The sequence below is a fragment of the Aspergillus campestris genome (assembly GCF_002847485.1).
Source record: "Aspergillus campestris IBT 28561 chromosome Unknown P168scaffold_5, whole genome shotgun sequence".
Lineage (NCBI taxonomy): Eukaryota > Fungi > Ascomycota > Eurotiomycetes > Eurotiales > Aspergillaceae > Aspergillus > Aspergillus campestris.
In genome coordinates, this window is record NW_020194340.1 from 399730 (window position 1) to 413792 (window position 14063).

Below are 14063 nucleotides of genomic sequence, written 5' to 3' on the forward strand. Positions count from 1 at the left end.
GTGTCGGGATTGCCGCGTCCAGGCAGCACAATTAATCGTTTGCCTTATCGGATGGGGGAACCGAGTGACGCCGGGATTCTCTTCGGCGTCAGGGGTGATATCCACCCCCACTTGGTGGGGGTTTTGAGGTTATTAGCGGACAGTTCAGGGGAGTTTCGGAAGGCGGGTGTATGGAGAGTGGCTTGTAAGGGGCTCGCAAAGGGGGAATTAGGCAGACAGTCTGTTGGAAATAGGCATAATATGTGGCGGGGGTGCTTTGTGTGATTTAGAGGAATTGTTGCACCATGATCTCACCACCGTCGATTGTGAGATGGCTCCCCGCAGATGCAAATCAAGGATGGCATGGATTGGTCACCTTTTGAGCGCCAAGGGGTTGAGGGGAACAAGTGGCGTAGGGCTGACTTGGGCTGCCTGGTTTCTTTGTTTTGCTTAGAGGTCAAGGATATATAACTATACCTTGTATACCTCATGTACCATATATATCCCAATCTCCAGAGATCTGCACCCGATACCGAAACGGTGCCAATCTAGGGAACTCTAGTATGTGGATCAGTGTTAGCATATGTATCGCAACTAAAAGAATACTGCAGATATAGAAATATAATTGATTTGAAATGAAAATATTACAATACTGAGGACGAGCAATCAAGCCAAGCGACTTACATCCAACCCCGCCAACTGGCCTGTTTTCTGTGGCTGCATACCAAAATTACACAAGGGCGATGGAATCCTACCAGTTAGAAGTCATCAAGACCGCGTGGCTTCCATCGCGTCCAAGCAGGAATACTAATTTGCCTAACAATTATACTTTCAAGGCAAACCTATATGCAGCTGCATTATGATGACGCTTGGTGCAGGAAGCTGCTAGGCATCCGGATAAACGTAATGAGAACCTACTATATTTATGTGAATCAGACATGAACCCTGTGGTGATCAGGATCATCAACCCGCCCTTTATCTTAGGTAGTGCTAAGTTAGAAAAGAATTAAGCTGGAATCAAATTAGTCGCACGGGTATATATATGGTTTTCTTCCTTCTTTTCTTTTTCTTCCCTTCTTTGCGCTCATCCATCTACTTAAAAGGGGTGAGCTGTTCATGTAAGATCCGTGTGGAAGCAGGTTTGTAAACCAGGAGAATTCCCTCTGAATCCAAGATTCTGTCGAGATAAGCTGTTAGTTCCTAATATCCATAATCAAAAGCTTCAGTCTCAGTGTACGTCGGATATTTGGGCCGCCCAAAAGCCGTATTTAGGACTCTCCTCTCATATTGTATACAAGTGGTTGGTTTGCAAGAGGCATATTCATTGTAGCGTGCACAGCTGATGATCATGTTTCCGGGGGATTGGCTTAACACCCCCCAAATTAAGTCCACTTGAGTATTATTAGGTAGAGAATGCAGGGGTTATGACGCGGTTTCTTGCTTGAGCTAATCCCCCATGCTTATCATATATATGACTAGGGGAAATCGGGAAATTGACCAATAGGTCTTCACACCCATGGTTTCGGTACATGGGTTATTCTGTTCTTCAAGTGGGTTGCCGGCATTCCTGATCTGTAAAGGATTTGTTTTTTGTTCCCTTTCACTAGACCGATCGATAGGACTAGACATACACATGGAATAAGACGTCGAGCGAATGATAAATCTCAAAGTTGAGTGCATCGCGCCATCGACCTAACCATCACTAGGATTAGCTGCTTAAGTGGGGCGAGACATAGAGAATGATATGCATTTCCCTGGCACTGAACGCGCCCAGAGGGTTTTGGAAATCCCAGACGTTATCTGACCACCGTGCGCACAACCGGACACGAAGACTTGGGATGATTATTGGTTGAGTGTGAACGGGAGGGAATGAGTGATGGGAAGTGGATGAAGATGGAAAGATCTGGTCGATCATTTTCATCTTGAACTCCACCTCCTAGTTGCCTGAGGCTGCCGAGGTCACGGACGGCTCTAAACGTAGTCCTTCCACTACAAGGAGGAGGACGTTCTCCGGAGTAGATTTCCTCTGGCTTGGGCTCCTACATCATCCCTATCGCGCCGTTCCATTCTCCACCCCACAGCCATCTTTGGTCTAGTCGGCCCCTCCCTGTTTGCACCACCGTTGATTCCCCTTCATCGGGCGGGAATCAACTTACCAAGGATTCGTCGAGGTTGGGAACCACGAAGACGACCGACATTTGGGAAAATCATCGAATGAGAACACCTTCATCCCCTGGATATTGTTTCCACCATCCTTTGAGACATATCGTACCGCATTCCGACCTGTGGTAGCTCTTGTCCACATTTCGGCTGATTCGGATAACCATGGCGGAGTCGGCGTCGACCCCTGGGTTCAATATTCACTCCGCACCGCTGGAGGTTGATGACTATGTATGTAATCTTCCCCCTCCGTTTCTAGGAATATATATATTGTTTCCTTTCGACACGACAGTCGGCGGATTTCCTCTTCAATGTGCCCGCCCATCTTACTGACTCCACGTTGTAGGCTGAAGTAGACGACGACCCCTCGTCGGATTATGCGGAAGACTTGTAAGACGCCATCTGTATGACAGACGGTGCACAAACAGCTGGCTTACGATTTGGAAAAAGCCCCAGCGACACCACCTCGTTGAATTCTTTGATCACTTCCTACCGTTTCGAAAATGGTCGACGATACCACTCCTACAAGGATGGTGCCTACTGGTGTGACCCTCCCATTGTCGTGCGCCGAATCATCATTAATTTTTCTCCAGGGGTCCGAATGATGAGCAACAGAACGAGCAGCTAGACATTGCGTATGTTCCCTAAAGACGTTTTTGGTGGGCCAGACTGATGGGTATCTTCGAACTAGACACCACATGTTTACTGTGCTCCTCGACAATAAACTGGTCCTGGCGCCTATCGATAAGAACATCCAGGTATGCGCGGCGTGGGGAACGTCGGCATCTACATGTCGGACGCACTTTGCTAAACCGTCTACAGAATGTGGTTGACCTGGGCACCGGCACCGGCGTTTGGGCCATGTGAGTACTCAAGGCTAACATAAAAGAATCAAGAGGAACTGACACGGTGCCAGTGACTTTGCGGACGAATACCCCGCGGCCCAGGTTTTGGGGACGGACCTTTCCCCTATCCAACCCAGCTTTGTGCCCCCCAATCTACGATTCGAGATTGACGATGCCTCGGAACCATGGGTGTATCCGGACAATCACTTTGATCTGGTCCACGTGCGTGCCTTGTATGGGGGCATTGCGGATTGGCCCGCCTTCTATCGCGAGGCATTCAGGTAGGCTTTCTCCGCAGATTGATTGTCTACCGATCTCTCACATCGTTGATTAGACACATTCGTCCTGGAGGCTGGATCGACCAGCTGGAAATGTCGATCCAGTTTTCTTCCGATGATGGGACCGTGACGCATGACCACGTTCTGGCGACCTGGTCCAAGATTTTTATTGAAGCCGGCGAGAAATTCGGGAAGACCTTTCGCATCGCCGATCTCGCCAAAGGATACATCCAAGATGCCGGATTCGAAAACGTGACCGAGCGGCGGTTCAAGCTACCGGTCGGCCCCTGGAGCCGTGACCCGAAGCTGAAGAAACTTGGGCGCTGGAACCTGGTGCACTGCGAGCAGGGAATTGAAGGTTGGGCCATGGCACTGCTGACTCGAGTCATGGGGGTGAGTTTGACCCCCCCCCCCTCGCTGCCTCTCGTACTTCTTGTGGAGTACCCAATCACCAAACGGACCGTTGTACTAATGGTTGGCCGATCTTAGTGGACCTACATGGAAGTACAGGTCTTTTTGGCCGAGATGCGGAAAGGCCTGCGGGACCCCAACACCCACGCCTATTTTTCTGTGTAAGTCTTCTTTCATTTTCCAGCTGCTTCATATCGCTTGATATAAGATAAGAGATAAAAGAGGGGTCCCTGTGACTGACATGGTTCTAGGGTGGGAGTGTATGGCCAGAAGCCAATCCAGTAGGCTGGAGACGGCTCGAAATGTTCAGTCAGGGGATGCGTGGAGGTATCATTGGTCGCTTGCGGCGATAATTTCCTGGTTTTCATGATTCCCTCCACATGGGTTGGACCATGCAGCCTGGTTGAAGCTAAACGTGCGTTAGGGCCGGGGAGCTCGGAACGAAGTGGTTCATTTAGCGGCAGTTAGCTCATTCTTTCCTTCATTTCATACAGGCTGGACGAAGCAGGTCGGACTGCACCGACGAGTACAAACTCATGGATGTCTGTACATAAATCAACTCCTCTCTTTTTACTATGGTGAAGCTGGCCGAGTTGATAATTAATTAATTATACGGGTTTAAATCTGGTTTGCAGCAGCAGTGATCGTCCACTGCGACTTGGCAAGCAACTCCACACCGAGTCTCTATCGACACCTACCGGACTTGTGATTGGCTTTGTGCTTCGGCAAATCATCGTCTATGCTGGGACACTGGTTTACCGGTTTCCACAGCTTTGTGAAGTGACACGGGATGGCAGGCGTTGGGTTGTCCAGCATACACCAAAAGCAAACCTAGGCATTGGGACTTAGGGAGTACAAAGGCATTGCCCTCATGTTAATTCGTTATACCCACGCACCAGCCCCAGCTCTCTGCTCGAAAATACCATTGACTCGGTGCCGCACGTCGCGCTATAGTCTCGGGCTTGATGCTTGGCTCCTCACACGCGAACCACATACGCCATGAAGAAAGATAGCAGTCGGGACAAGATGGTCCTTAGTGCCGATAACCTTTTGGGCCTCAAGCCCGCGACATTAACCCCTGCCTTTGACCGGCGACAGGCGAACATGACAACGCAACAATCCAAGCCAAAACAGATCATGAGCATATTTGAAGCTACATTAGGCTGTAGACCCTAGTCAATTGGCACCAATCACATTATTGTACATTGCATGGATATGAGGTCTTAGCCCAAATACCCGGAGGCCAGGCCAATCTCCTCACAACCGGAAATTGCAGGCAGTGTAAACCGTTGGAATGCAATACCGGTCCCGGAAATCAATCCCCGTGCCGCCAACTCTTCAGCGCGAGGCTCTGATAGCGGGGTATTGTCCACATGTATGAGACTGCAGCAAACAGGATGGATGGCTTGATCCTGATGGCTTATATCTGGACGCTGAGACTGGGCGATTTTTTCGACTATCGCATTCAGAATTTGTTGCTACCAGCTTTCCACCATGTTGACAGAGCCAGAGCACTTACCTTGGCTGGTATTATACTTCGTGGCTGGGGCGATCGTGCTACAGAAGGTTTTCACAGTAGCATATCGACTCTTTTTCCATCCACTGGCCAAGGTTCCTGGTCCATTACTCGCGCACGCGACTTATCTTTATTCTTTCTGGCACAATTTAAATGGGGCGCGGTTCTATCTGCAGATTGAAAAGTTGCACCAGCAATATGGTATGTCTCCCCTCCAACCTATGACTTGACAGTCAAAGTCCCAGAGACTCACGTGGATCTCCACTGTAGGTCCTATCGTTCGCATCACCCCCAACGAGGTCCATCTGAGCGATCCTACATCCTGCGACAAGATTTACTTCGTCGGCTCCCCGTACGGCAAGAGTGCCTTGTTCTATGGCGCCTTCGGCACAACCCACGCGACCTTCACGACCCCCAGCCCGGAGGTGCACCGTGTAAAGCGGGCCGCGCTCAACCCGTTCTTTTCGCGCAAGAATGTGTTCGCCCTGGAGGATATCGTGCATCAGAAGGCGCACAAGCTGGTAGCCCGCATGCAAAAGGCATTTGCCACCGGTGGTGCCATTGACCTCCACTACGGCTTCCGCGCCATCTCGGTCGACGTCATCACGGACTACGCGTTCAATCGATGCTCGAACCATTAGATGAGGAGAAGTTTGGTGTGTCGTTCTTCAAGATGGTCAAGGATTTTGGACCGGCCATTTGGTTTTTCCAGCAGTTTCCGTCTGTGCAGCCGTTCGCGCTGGCGACGCCGTTATGGCTAGCAAATTTGATGAGTGGACCGTTGACTAGGATGATGATGCATCAAGAGGTGAGTTCTACGGGGGTGTTCCGCCTATATGCGGCGGTCATCGGCTAATGGTACATTTCGCAGGGCTCGCGCCACCATATTCTACAGGTGAAGGATGCGGTCGATAGGGGAGAGAAACCTCAGCGTACCACCATCTTCCACCAGCTTCTGTCTCCCAATGCGGCGGAAGGGCATGTGGTGCCCACCGTTGATCAACTCAAAGACGAAGCGTTTGTTATTGTGGCGGCCGCTGCAGATACCACTGGAAATGCCCTGACCATCTCGACGTACAACGTCGTGCGAAATCCCGATATCTATGCGAAATTGACAGCTGAGTTGAAGGAGGCATTTCCGGATCCCGAAGCGCGGTTGGATTTTGTCACTCTGGAAAAGCTGCCGTATCTGGTAGGTAGTATTTATCCCAGGGCCAGAATGAGGCTAACCAACTGCACAGACGGGCGTTATCAAGGAGGGTCTCCGGTAAGGCCCTCAGTCAAAGATGTATATTAAAATTTACTGATTGCCCAGCCTATCCTTCGGTGTTGTCGGCCGTCTCCCACGAGTGGTCCCTGACACCGGCGCAGAATTCCACGGCTACCATGTTCCCCAAGGGGTGAGATACCTACATCCATGTTCTACCTGATTATTTCGACGAAGGCTGAGAAATGCACACGATTACAGACAACGGTCAGCATGAGCTCGTGGATCATGCACCACAACGAGGAACTATTTCCGGATGCGGAGAAATTCGACCCAACTCGTTGGACAGATCCTGAGCAGTTCAAGACGATGGAGCGATACTTGTTTTCATTTGGCAAGGGATCGCGCCAATGTGTCGGGATGCCGTACGTTTCCCCTTCACAGCGCTGGAAACTACTATATATACTGACACTGATTAGACTGGCGTACTGCGAGCTGTATGTGACGCTAGGCCGCGTGTTCCGACAATTCGACAACTTGAAGACGCCGGGCAAAAGCCGCGAGGAAATGCTATATGATGACTACTTCTCATCGTACCACCCTGAGAAGTACAACCAGTTCTTGTTCACGTCTAACGATTAGTGCACTCCCGCGCAGTGACTCGGTGATGGATGAGCTGGGGATAGTTCTGAATGGGTTCGTTTATGGTATTCTACATTGTTCCATAAGAAGTAAGCCATTTATCACGCATGTATGAAGCCAATATAAAATTGTTGGGGTCTTTTCGGCATTACTCACCAGTCCACACACTATGGCTCACAACCCCTTATACTGCCCGTACTGTCCATACGCGTGCTATACAGAACCTCTCGGCGTCGCCCCATGAAACAGCGAACAGCTCGGCCTCGGCGACGATAATGTGGGCTCGTCGCTAGGCAGATCTGAGCAACAGATGATACTGTGATTCTTTGTTATTCTTTTATCTTCTGATCCCCTGTTGATTGTTTACTTGTTTACTGTTCTCTTGTTCTCCTCTTTCTTCCACATCTCTCCCTCTCATCTCTCCACCACATTTCCCTTCACAATCTCTATCCATCTCTCACCACATTTCTCTTAACCACCATCCACTGCTATCCTCCCCTCAAAGAAACTTTTAAAACAGCAACAACCTCAAGTAAACCTCGTACAGTCTACTGACTATAAACCATTACTCAAAATGCCTATGGTTTGGAACGACACCGCTGATGTCAAGGTATGTTCCATCTTTAAGCCTATTCTAATCCACCTCTTACCCAGCCCTCACTATCAATCTAACGCCCCCCAACCCCCCCTTCATAACTTCATACAGTAAAACTAACAATATGAAAGCTCTTCATGGCTGTCCTGTCCGCCACCAACCCCAAGCTGAACTACCAGCAGCTGGCCGACATCATGGGACCAGGTACCTTCTCCTTTTTTTCCCCTCTAACATCCCACCTCCTCCACCGTAAGAAACAAACAAACACTAACATTAGGGCTATCAGGCTGCACCCCAAGTGCCATCCAGCACCGCATCCAGCGCTTGAAAGCCATGGTCGCCAACAACGACAACGTCAATACCAACAACGGCACCGACAACACCAACGCCGCGGAAGCCACCGAGCCCGCCACCACCACCTCCGCGCCCTCCAGCCCCGAGCAGGCCAAGAAGAAGCGCGGCCGTCCCGCCAGAAAGGCCAAGGAGACTGACGAGCCTGCTCCCAAGAAAGCCAAGAAGGGCGTCGCGAAGAGAACCAAGAAGGCTAAGGCTAAGGCTGCTGACTCTGATGAGACTGAGGATGCCTAAGTAGTGGATGTATCTATCCAATCATGGCTTATGGCTTGGTTGAGAGAAGTTCTTCCTACTTGATAGTGGAGGGTGGGTTGGTTGCGTTTCAACGTGTTTTGCCATTTCTTGATTTGAATCTTGAATTGGCTTTGCCTTCTACTTCTTCGTAAGGGACCCGAGAAGGGGGATTGGATTGGATGGAAGTGGATGCGAGTGAATGGATGGAGGGGCTGCGTTGGGTGCGACCTGTACTTGGGCTCCTGGCTTGAATTCTTGCTTCCCCTTCACCTTGTTTCTACTTCTTGTCTAGTTTGGTTCTCTGATTTCTCCACTAGTCTAGGTGACGGATGGTGATTGTCGTTGTTTCTGACCCGATCATGATGATCGTCGTTTGGCTTCGTTTACGAGCAGGTTGAAATGCACTCCTTTATTTGAAAACCACTTGTTATTATTGTAAATGTAGGGGCCGGGGAAATAGTGGTTTGTAAATGACACCAACGCTCCTGCAGTCCTTTTGACGGTCTCTTCTCCATAATTCACCATTTCATTCCTTCCTCCCTCCCATTGAACGAGCCCAGTAAAAGCCGGAAAATCTCAAAACAAAACGAGAGAAAAGACAATCTGCACGAAAAAGTAGATAAAAAAGAAACACGAATAGACAACCCCTAAGAAAAAATAGAGAGACCATCAAAGACCGGAACTAAGCAAACCCCATATCCTGATCGACGTGCTGGACCCCAAAGAGAGCCCGCTGCTCAGGCACATACTCAGAAGCAGAGCTCTCAACGTCCACCTCATCGTCATCTCCATCGAGCATGTAGCGCATCATCCCGGGAGCTGACACAGCAGCCCTGCGAGGCCTCTTCGTGGGACTCACATCCCTTTCACGCATGATGAGATCATAATCAACACCATCTCGATCGACACCACTGCCAACCTGAGTCTCAAGCCCAATAGTCGACCCGATAGCGCCCGTTTCATCCCGTCCATTCGCATACGGCACGGCACCAAAGGAAGGACCAGAAAGCGACGAATCCTGCTCAACCTTGACAGGGACACTGCCCACACTCATCCCGTCATCGAGTTCCTGCTTGATAGGCGACGACATCGCAGCACCGTTCGCAACACGCTTGCGTTTTCCCGAGCTAGGAGTCGCAGTCGCGCTTCCGGGACCCCTGCGCGGCTTGCGGGGCGTAGACGGGTTGGAGCTGCCGCCTTTTCCAATGCTGAAGTGGCCTTCGGAGCCCTCTTTGCTGGACTGTTTGACCATCTGGCGCATGCGCACGAGACGCTCGGTGATGGCGCGTGGGGTGGGGCGGGACTCTCCGGCTGCTGGATGTTGGTTAGCTTATTTTTGTTTGGTGGTGGTTGTTGGATAGATGGTGGGATGGATACGTACGCCATGCGTCGGCGACCTTTTTGGTGTCAACGGAAAGCTCGTGGGTTTCCAGGATTTTGAGAAGGAGCTGGTGAGGTTGATGTTAGAGTTGTGGCTTGGAATGGTTGGGATGGTTGTGGTTGTGAGGGGGGAGACTTACCAGTTGATCCTTCTCGGGGGTCCATTTCACAGGCATTTTGAAGGTTGGTTGGTTTACTTTGGATGGTGAGTTGGCTTTTGTAAGATAGTAAGTGTGGTTGTTGAGATGGAAGTTGGCGTGGTAAGAGTGTTGGTAGGGGGAGAGTTGAGAGTAAGAAGAGAGAGATGACTAGAGAGAGATGGATAGAGAGAGATGAAGAGAGGGAGAAGAGAGAAGAGAAATAAGAATGAGAGAGAGTAAGAGTGACAATTTATATGACGCAGTTAGAAGTAAGAAGAAGGCTGCTAGGAGGTGTAGGAGGTTCAAGTGAGAGTGACTCGACACTTCTATCACTGTCAAGTGAAGCCATTTAGGGCTGGTGATTTCCCAACTCTCCGTGATGCCACACAACTCCCCCACCTATTTTCTATGCTTTCATTGTGCACCCCCACAACCCTCTGGATATTTACACATCTATATTTAATAAATGACCAGCGGTGTAACATCCCTGTTAGAGTCTAGGATGTTCCTGCAGGAGGATCACATCCCACTGGCTGCGGCTTGTAGATCGGCGGGTGCATCGTACTTGGGGTCAAATCTCCTAGATACATCCATTTTGTGCTCCACTGCGGCGACCCCGTACAACCACCCCCATTGGAGAAGAGTGGGATTGGGTCTGGCTCTCTATCTGAGGGGTACAAGTGAATGGAGTTTAAGACTGGAGGGGATCCTCACTCTTCGGTGAAGGTGACAGGTGTGGGAATTTCCATCACTGCTACTGTGACCGTGTCGCGTCAGTTCCAGGTACTTATAGGCTGGGATCTCTTCATGGATTTGCTGTGAATGGTTCCTTCCTGGGTATTGACTATCACTGTTCTTCAACTCCTTAACTTGACTTCTTGTGGACTTGTCAGTTTCTCTCCCTACTCTTTACCCTCTCCCCCGGCTCGTCATCTTTACCAACCCTACTCTCTCGTCATACAGGTTGCGTCCATCTTCTCTCCACCACTCTGTCAGGATTATCAACATCATAATCGCTATCAACCATCAACATGGTCAACTGGAAAGCTCCCGAGTCCCTCGATCGCCTCGTTGGTGCCCTGATCGCCGCCCATCCAGGCCTCAAAGTACGTCTCCCAACGTCCATCTTCCGACAGAATACACAATCAAGATAACAGGAGGCTTACATGTAAATACAGCTTGACTACCAGGCCATGGCAGTATACTTTGGTCAAGGCTCTACGTACGACGCGATCGAAGGCCGTTTCCGTCGCTTTCGCAAAGTGGCAGAAGAATTGAAGACCGAAGCTGCCGGGCGAGGCATCACCACTCTGCCCCGCGGGCGCAATTCGGGGCCCCGTACTCCCCGGACTCCCGGGGGTGGTATCTCCAAGCCATCGTCGTCCGGACGATCCACTGCCAGAGCGAAGAACAAAGGCCTGGCTGCCGTGCTGGACACTCCGACCAAAAAGGGTGGTCGTGCTCAGAGTCATGGCCAGTCCGTGATGAACGCTATCCTCGTGGGAGACAGTGCTTCCGAGGACGAAAACAACATCAAGACAGAGGGTGTCGATTTTCTGTCTGGCTTGACTCGGAATGAAAAACGAGACTCGGAACCTGCTGCTCTGCATCCGATCAAGTTCGAGTCGAGTAATGCCAACGGCATGATGATGGGAGGCTTTGTTTCTTCTGTCTTTGGTGAGGTCAAACAGGAGTCTCGACCGGCTCATACCCAAGTCCCCACCATGGATACAGACACCACCACAGCCCCCTCCACCACAGCCAGCAACAACTTAATCGATATGTCTACTGGCTCTTCTACCGTGGCTTCTACCCCCGCCGCCCTCTCTGCCACCACGCCTTCCTCCGCCTCGTTCATGGCCCCAGGCTGCGGTATCGGTGACTCGGAAAACTTCAGCGACCTTGACGATGCCTTTACCGCGCAGATATCGACGGGACTATGCTTTACCGGTTATGATATTGATGATTTGTATGGGGGTGTTGCATAGGTCGCTTGTCCTCTATTTCGACGACTGATGTTTCGTGCGCTCTTAGCTCTGGATGTGGGAAGGTCTTGTTTCGGGGTTTACCTGGTGTTTTTCTTTCGTTCTTTTCTTGTTCCTCGTTGTTTCCTCCTTTCTTGTGCTCAAAAATCTGGAAGCGATACATGTCGAGGTCTATTGGTCTCCCATTCGTTTGTTGGCAAAAGTCCCTGGGGTGTAATCCAGTTGAACTAATGCGGAGATGATACAAGGATTCGTGATAGATCACAAAACAAATTGCTACATCTACTATCCACACGGCGTTCACAACATTGACTGCACTATGTAGGCCAGGCAGTTTGATTTAATACACTTACCATTTTGACTGTTTAACGATGGTCTGGTATTTGGTTTGGTATTTTGCTGCAAGTGGGGCATCGGCTTAACTATAAGTCGGCACACTAGATCATACATAGAGTCTGCGCGAAACGGAGTAGATATAACCGTGTTGCAATACATTTCTTTTATACTGCCAGCCTCAGAAAATTGAGTGTTCCACAAGCAAACGCCATAGGATCAACCACAATGCAGTGAGCAAACGAAATATAGATAGAAATGGCTATCCCTGCATAACCGGGCATAATCTGGATAAAACCATCTGTCCCGATTAGGCAAAGATCCCGCTGTCACATGGATACGGCCCCGTGATTCGCCAGCCCCACGTGATACGCGTCCGCCCGCGTTTTTCGGACCGCGTTCGATGTGGGTCAGGATAATAATCTTCAAAGAAAAAGAGTCAAAAGGAGAGTCCTGTCGACAGCACGATCAGTCTAGGGAAATTTGTCAACAACAGGTTGAGTCTATCCTGGCCGTTGTTTCAACCTCACCCGGCTGCATCTCCTGGTCAAATGAAGCGAGACTCGCCATGCTCCCTGGGATATATCACTTCAAACCCAGTCCCAATGTGCAGAATCCGATCTCGTCCTTGAACGCGTCCATCCTAGCCTAATATCGCATCTCTGACGCCTTTTTACGACCTCTCTGATACTCAATATGAACTTCTCTACGACCCCTCACGATGACATGACCAACAACTACTTCCGCGGCCTCCTCCGGAGCCCCCGGGCATTCCCCCCATTTGGCTGCTCCCCCGCCTCCAAACGGCCCATCCCCAGCACCCTCGTCTCCTTGTTCCACGAGCGCAAAGTCCCCAGGGAGCTGTCTGATCCGGACCTCACCTCTGACCAGGAGTGCGTCCTGATCGGCCTCCGCAGCAGCTGTCGCATCCACTACGATCTCGACCTGCCCAAAAGTCTCTGGATCGACATCTCCAAAGACCTCTACCGCATCACAGACCTCTTCTACCACTGGACGTTATGTCGCCAGCGTCTCCGCCAGAACATCGCCTCCTCCAAGAAACAAAGAATCTCCCCCCAACCCGGACACAGCCCTATCCACCCCCACCCCCACCATCATCCGCTAGACGATGTCACCACCGCCATGGCAGAGTTCATGGCAGACTGCGACCACCACCTCCAAGCACAAACATACCTCATCCAGCAGCGCCTCGACCCCGAAAGCGACTACTGGGCCACCCCCGGCCCGAGTCAACCCACCACAGACAATCATCATCATAATATCAACCACGGCCCCCCAACCCCAGACAGCACCGACCGCTCCTTCGCCGCATCTCCCTCCATCCCAGCCGCAACAAGACACTGGCTCCGCCGCCCTCAAGACCTCAAATTTCCCAGCCGACCCCCTAGCCGAAAACGGCCGCGCCAGGACGACAGCAACAGCGTCCTCGGCCGGCCCGCGCAGCGCGCGCGCCTCGACTCCCCCGACAGCGACCTCGCAGACGACGAGTCGGACTCTCCGCGCGACGCCCACGACGCCTTCGTGCGCTCGTTTGAGCCTGCGTTTGCCCGCTTCAGGGATGATCTCGCGCCTCTGTTCCGGGGCAAACAGCGCCGCACGCAGGTGGAGGCGGAGTCGATTATGCGGGAGATGTTTAGGGATGTGGGGTTGGCGGTTAGTAGGGCTGTTTTACGATGTCATGAGAATCAGACTTGTTGATGGTGAGGTGGGTGGGTTTTGTATATGAATTTCTTTTTGCCTTTTTCTTGGATATGTTTGATTGAGCTTTCTTGTTTATTACTTACTTTTTGGATGATGTCTTTCTTCGTGTTGTACTTTTTATTTGTTTGTTGTATCTATAATACTTGTCTTGGTTACTGTATATAGAGAGCTTCGCCTTATGTTTTTTCTTTATCAGCATCCACTGAATGGATGCTGTGGAGCTTTGAATACGACTGAATATGAGGATAGGAACATAAGTATGGTATTAGGACTCTGAATCCT

At 50.7% G+C, this 14063-nt stretch overlaps 6 protein-coding genes across 6 annotated transcripts; 5 read left to right on the forward strand and 1 right to left on the reverse strand.

Moving 5' to 3' along the window:
* The first annotated feature begins 2048 nt into the window (after positions 1-2048).
* Positions 2049-4283, forward strand: P168DRAFT_289606 (class I SAM-dependent methyltransferase). The gene is made up of 10 exons (XM_024837038.1): positions 2049-2370; positions 2486-2529; positions 2590-2682; positions 2733-2774; positions 2831-2897; positions 2962-3002; positions 3056-3265; positions 3319-3655; positions 3752-3834; positions 3925-4283. Exons 1-10 carry the CDS (start codon positions 2305-2307, stop codon positions 3956-3958), a joined length of 1017 nt encoding a protein of 338 aa, XP_024693333.1. The 5' UTR covers positions 2049-2304; the 3' UTR covers positions 3959-4283.
* Positions 4284-5167: 884 nt separating this feature from the next.
* P168DRAFT_310302 (cytochrome P450) lies at positions 5168-7145 on the forward strand (the record flags this gene model as incomplete). Its single annotated transcript, XM_024839385.1, has 8 exons — positions 5168-5390; positions 5460-5788; positions 5836-5997; positions 6061-6381; positions 6431-6456; positions 6505-6589; positions 6658-6821; positions 6876-7145. 8 exons carry the CDS (start codon positions 5168-5170, stop codon positions 7036-7038), a joined length of 1473 nt encoding a protein of 490 aa, XP_024693334.1. The 3' UTR covers positions 7039-7145.
* Positions 7146-7521: 376 nt separating this feature from the next.
* Positions 7522-8221, forward strand: P168DRAFT_326535 (uncharacterized protein; the record flags this gene model as incomplete). Its single annotated transcript, XM_024841134.1, has 3 exons — positions 7522-7648; positions 7765-7837; positions 7920-8221. Exons 1-3 carry the CDS (start codon positions 7613-7615, stop codon positions 8219-8221), a joined length of 411 nt encoding a protein of 136 aa, XP_024693335.1. The 5' UTR covers positions 7522-7612.
* Positions 8222-8903: 682 nt separating this feature from the next.
* Positions 8904-9777, reverse strand: P168DRAFT_281119 (uncharacterized protein; the record flags this gene model as incomplete). The annotated part of the gene is made up of 3 exons (XM_024835909.1): positions 8904-9532; positions 9603-9669; positions 9742-9777. The coding sequence occupies 3 exons, from the start codon at positions 9775-9777 to the stop codon at positions 8904-8906; spliced, it is 732 nt and encodes a 243-aa protein (XP_024693336.1).
* Positions 9778-10772: 995 nt separating this feature from the next.
* Positions 10773-11729, forward strand: P168DRAFT_281120 (uncharacterized protein; the record flags this gene model as incomplete). Its single annotated transcript, XM_024835910.1, has 2 exons — positions 10773-10847; positions 10920-11729. The coding sequence occupies 2 exons, from the start codon at positions 10773-10775 to the stop codon at positions 11727-11729; spliced, it is 885 nt and encodes a 294-aa protein (XP_024693337.1).
* Positions 11730-12511: 782 nt separating this feature from the next.
* On the forward strand, positions 12512-14015 carry P168DRAFT_289609 (uncharacterized protein). Its single transcript, XM_024837039.1, has one exon. The coding sequence runs from the start codon at positions 12756-12758 to the stop codon at positions 13776-13778; it is 1023 nt and encodes a 340-aa protein (XP_024693338.1). The 5' UTR covers positions 12512-12755; the 3' UTR covers positions 13779-14015.
* Positions 14016-14063: the final 48 nt, after the last annotated feature.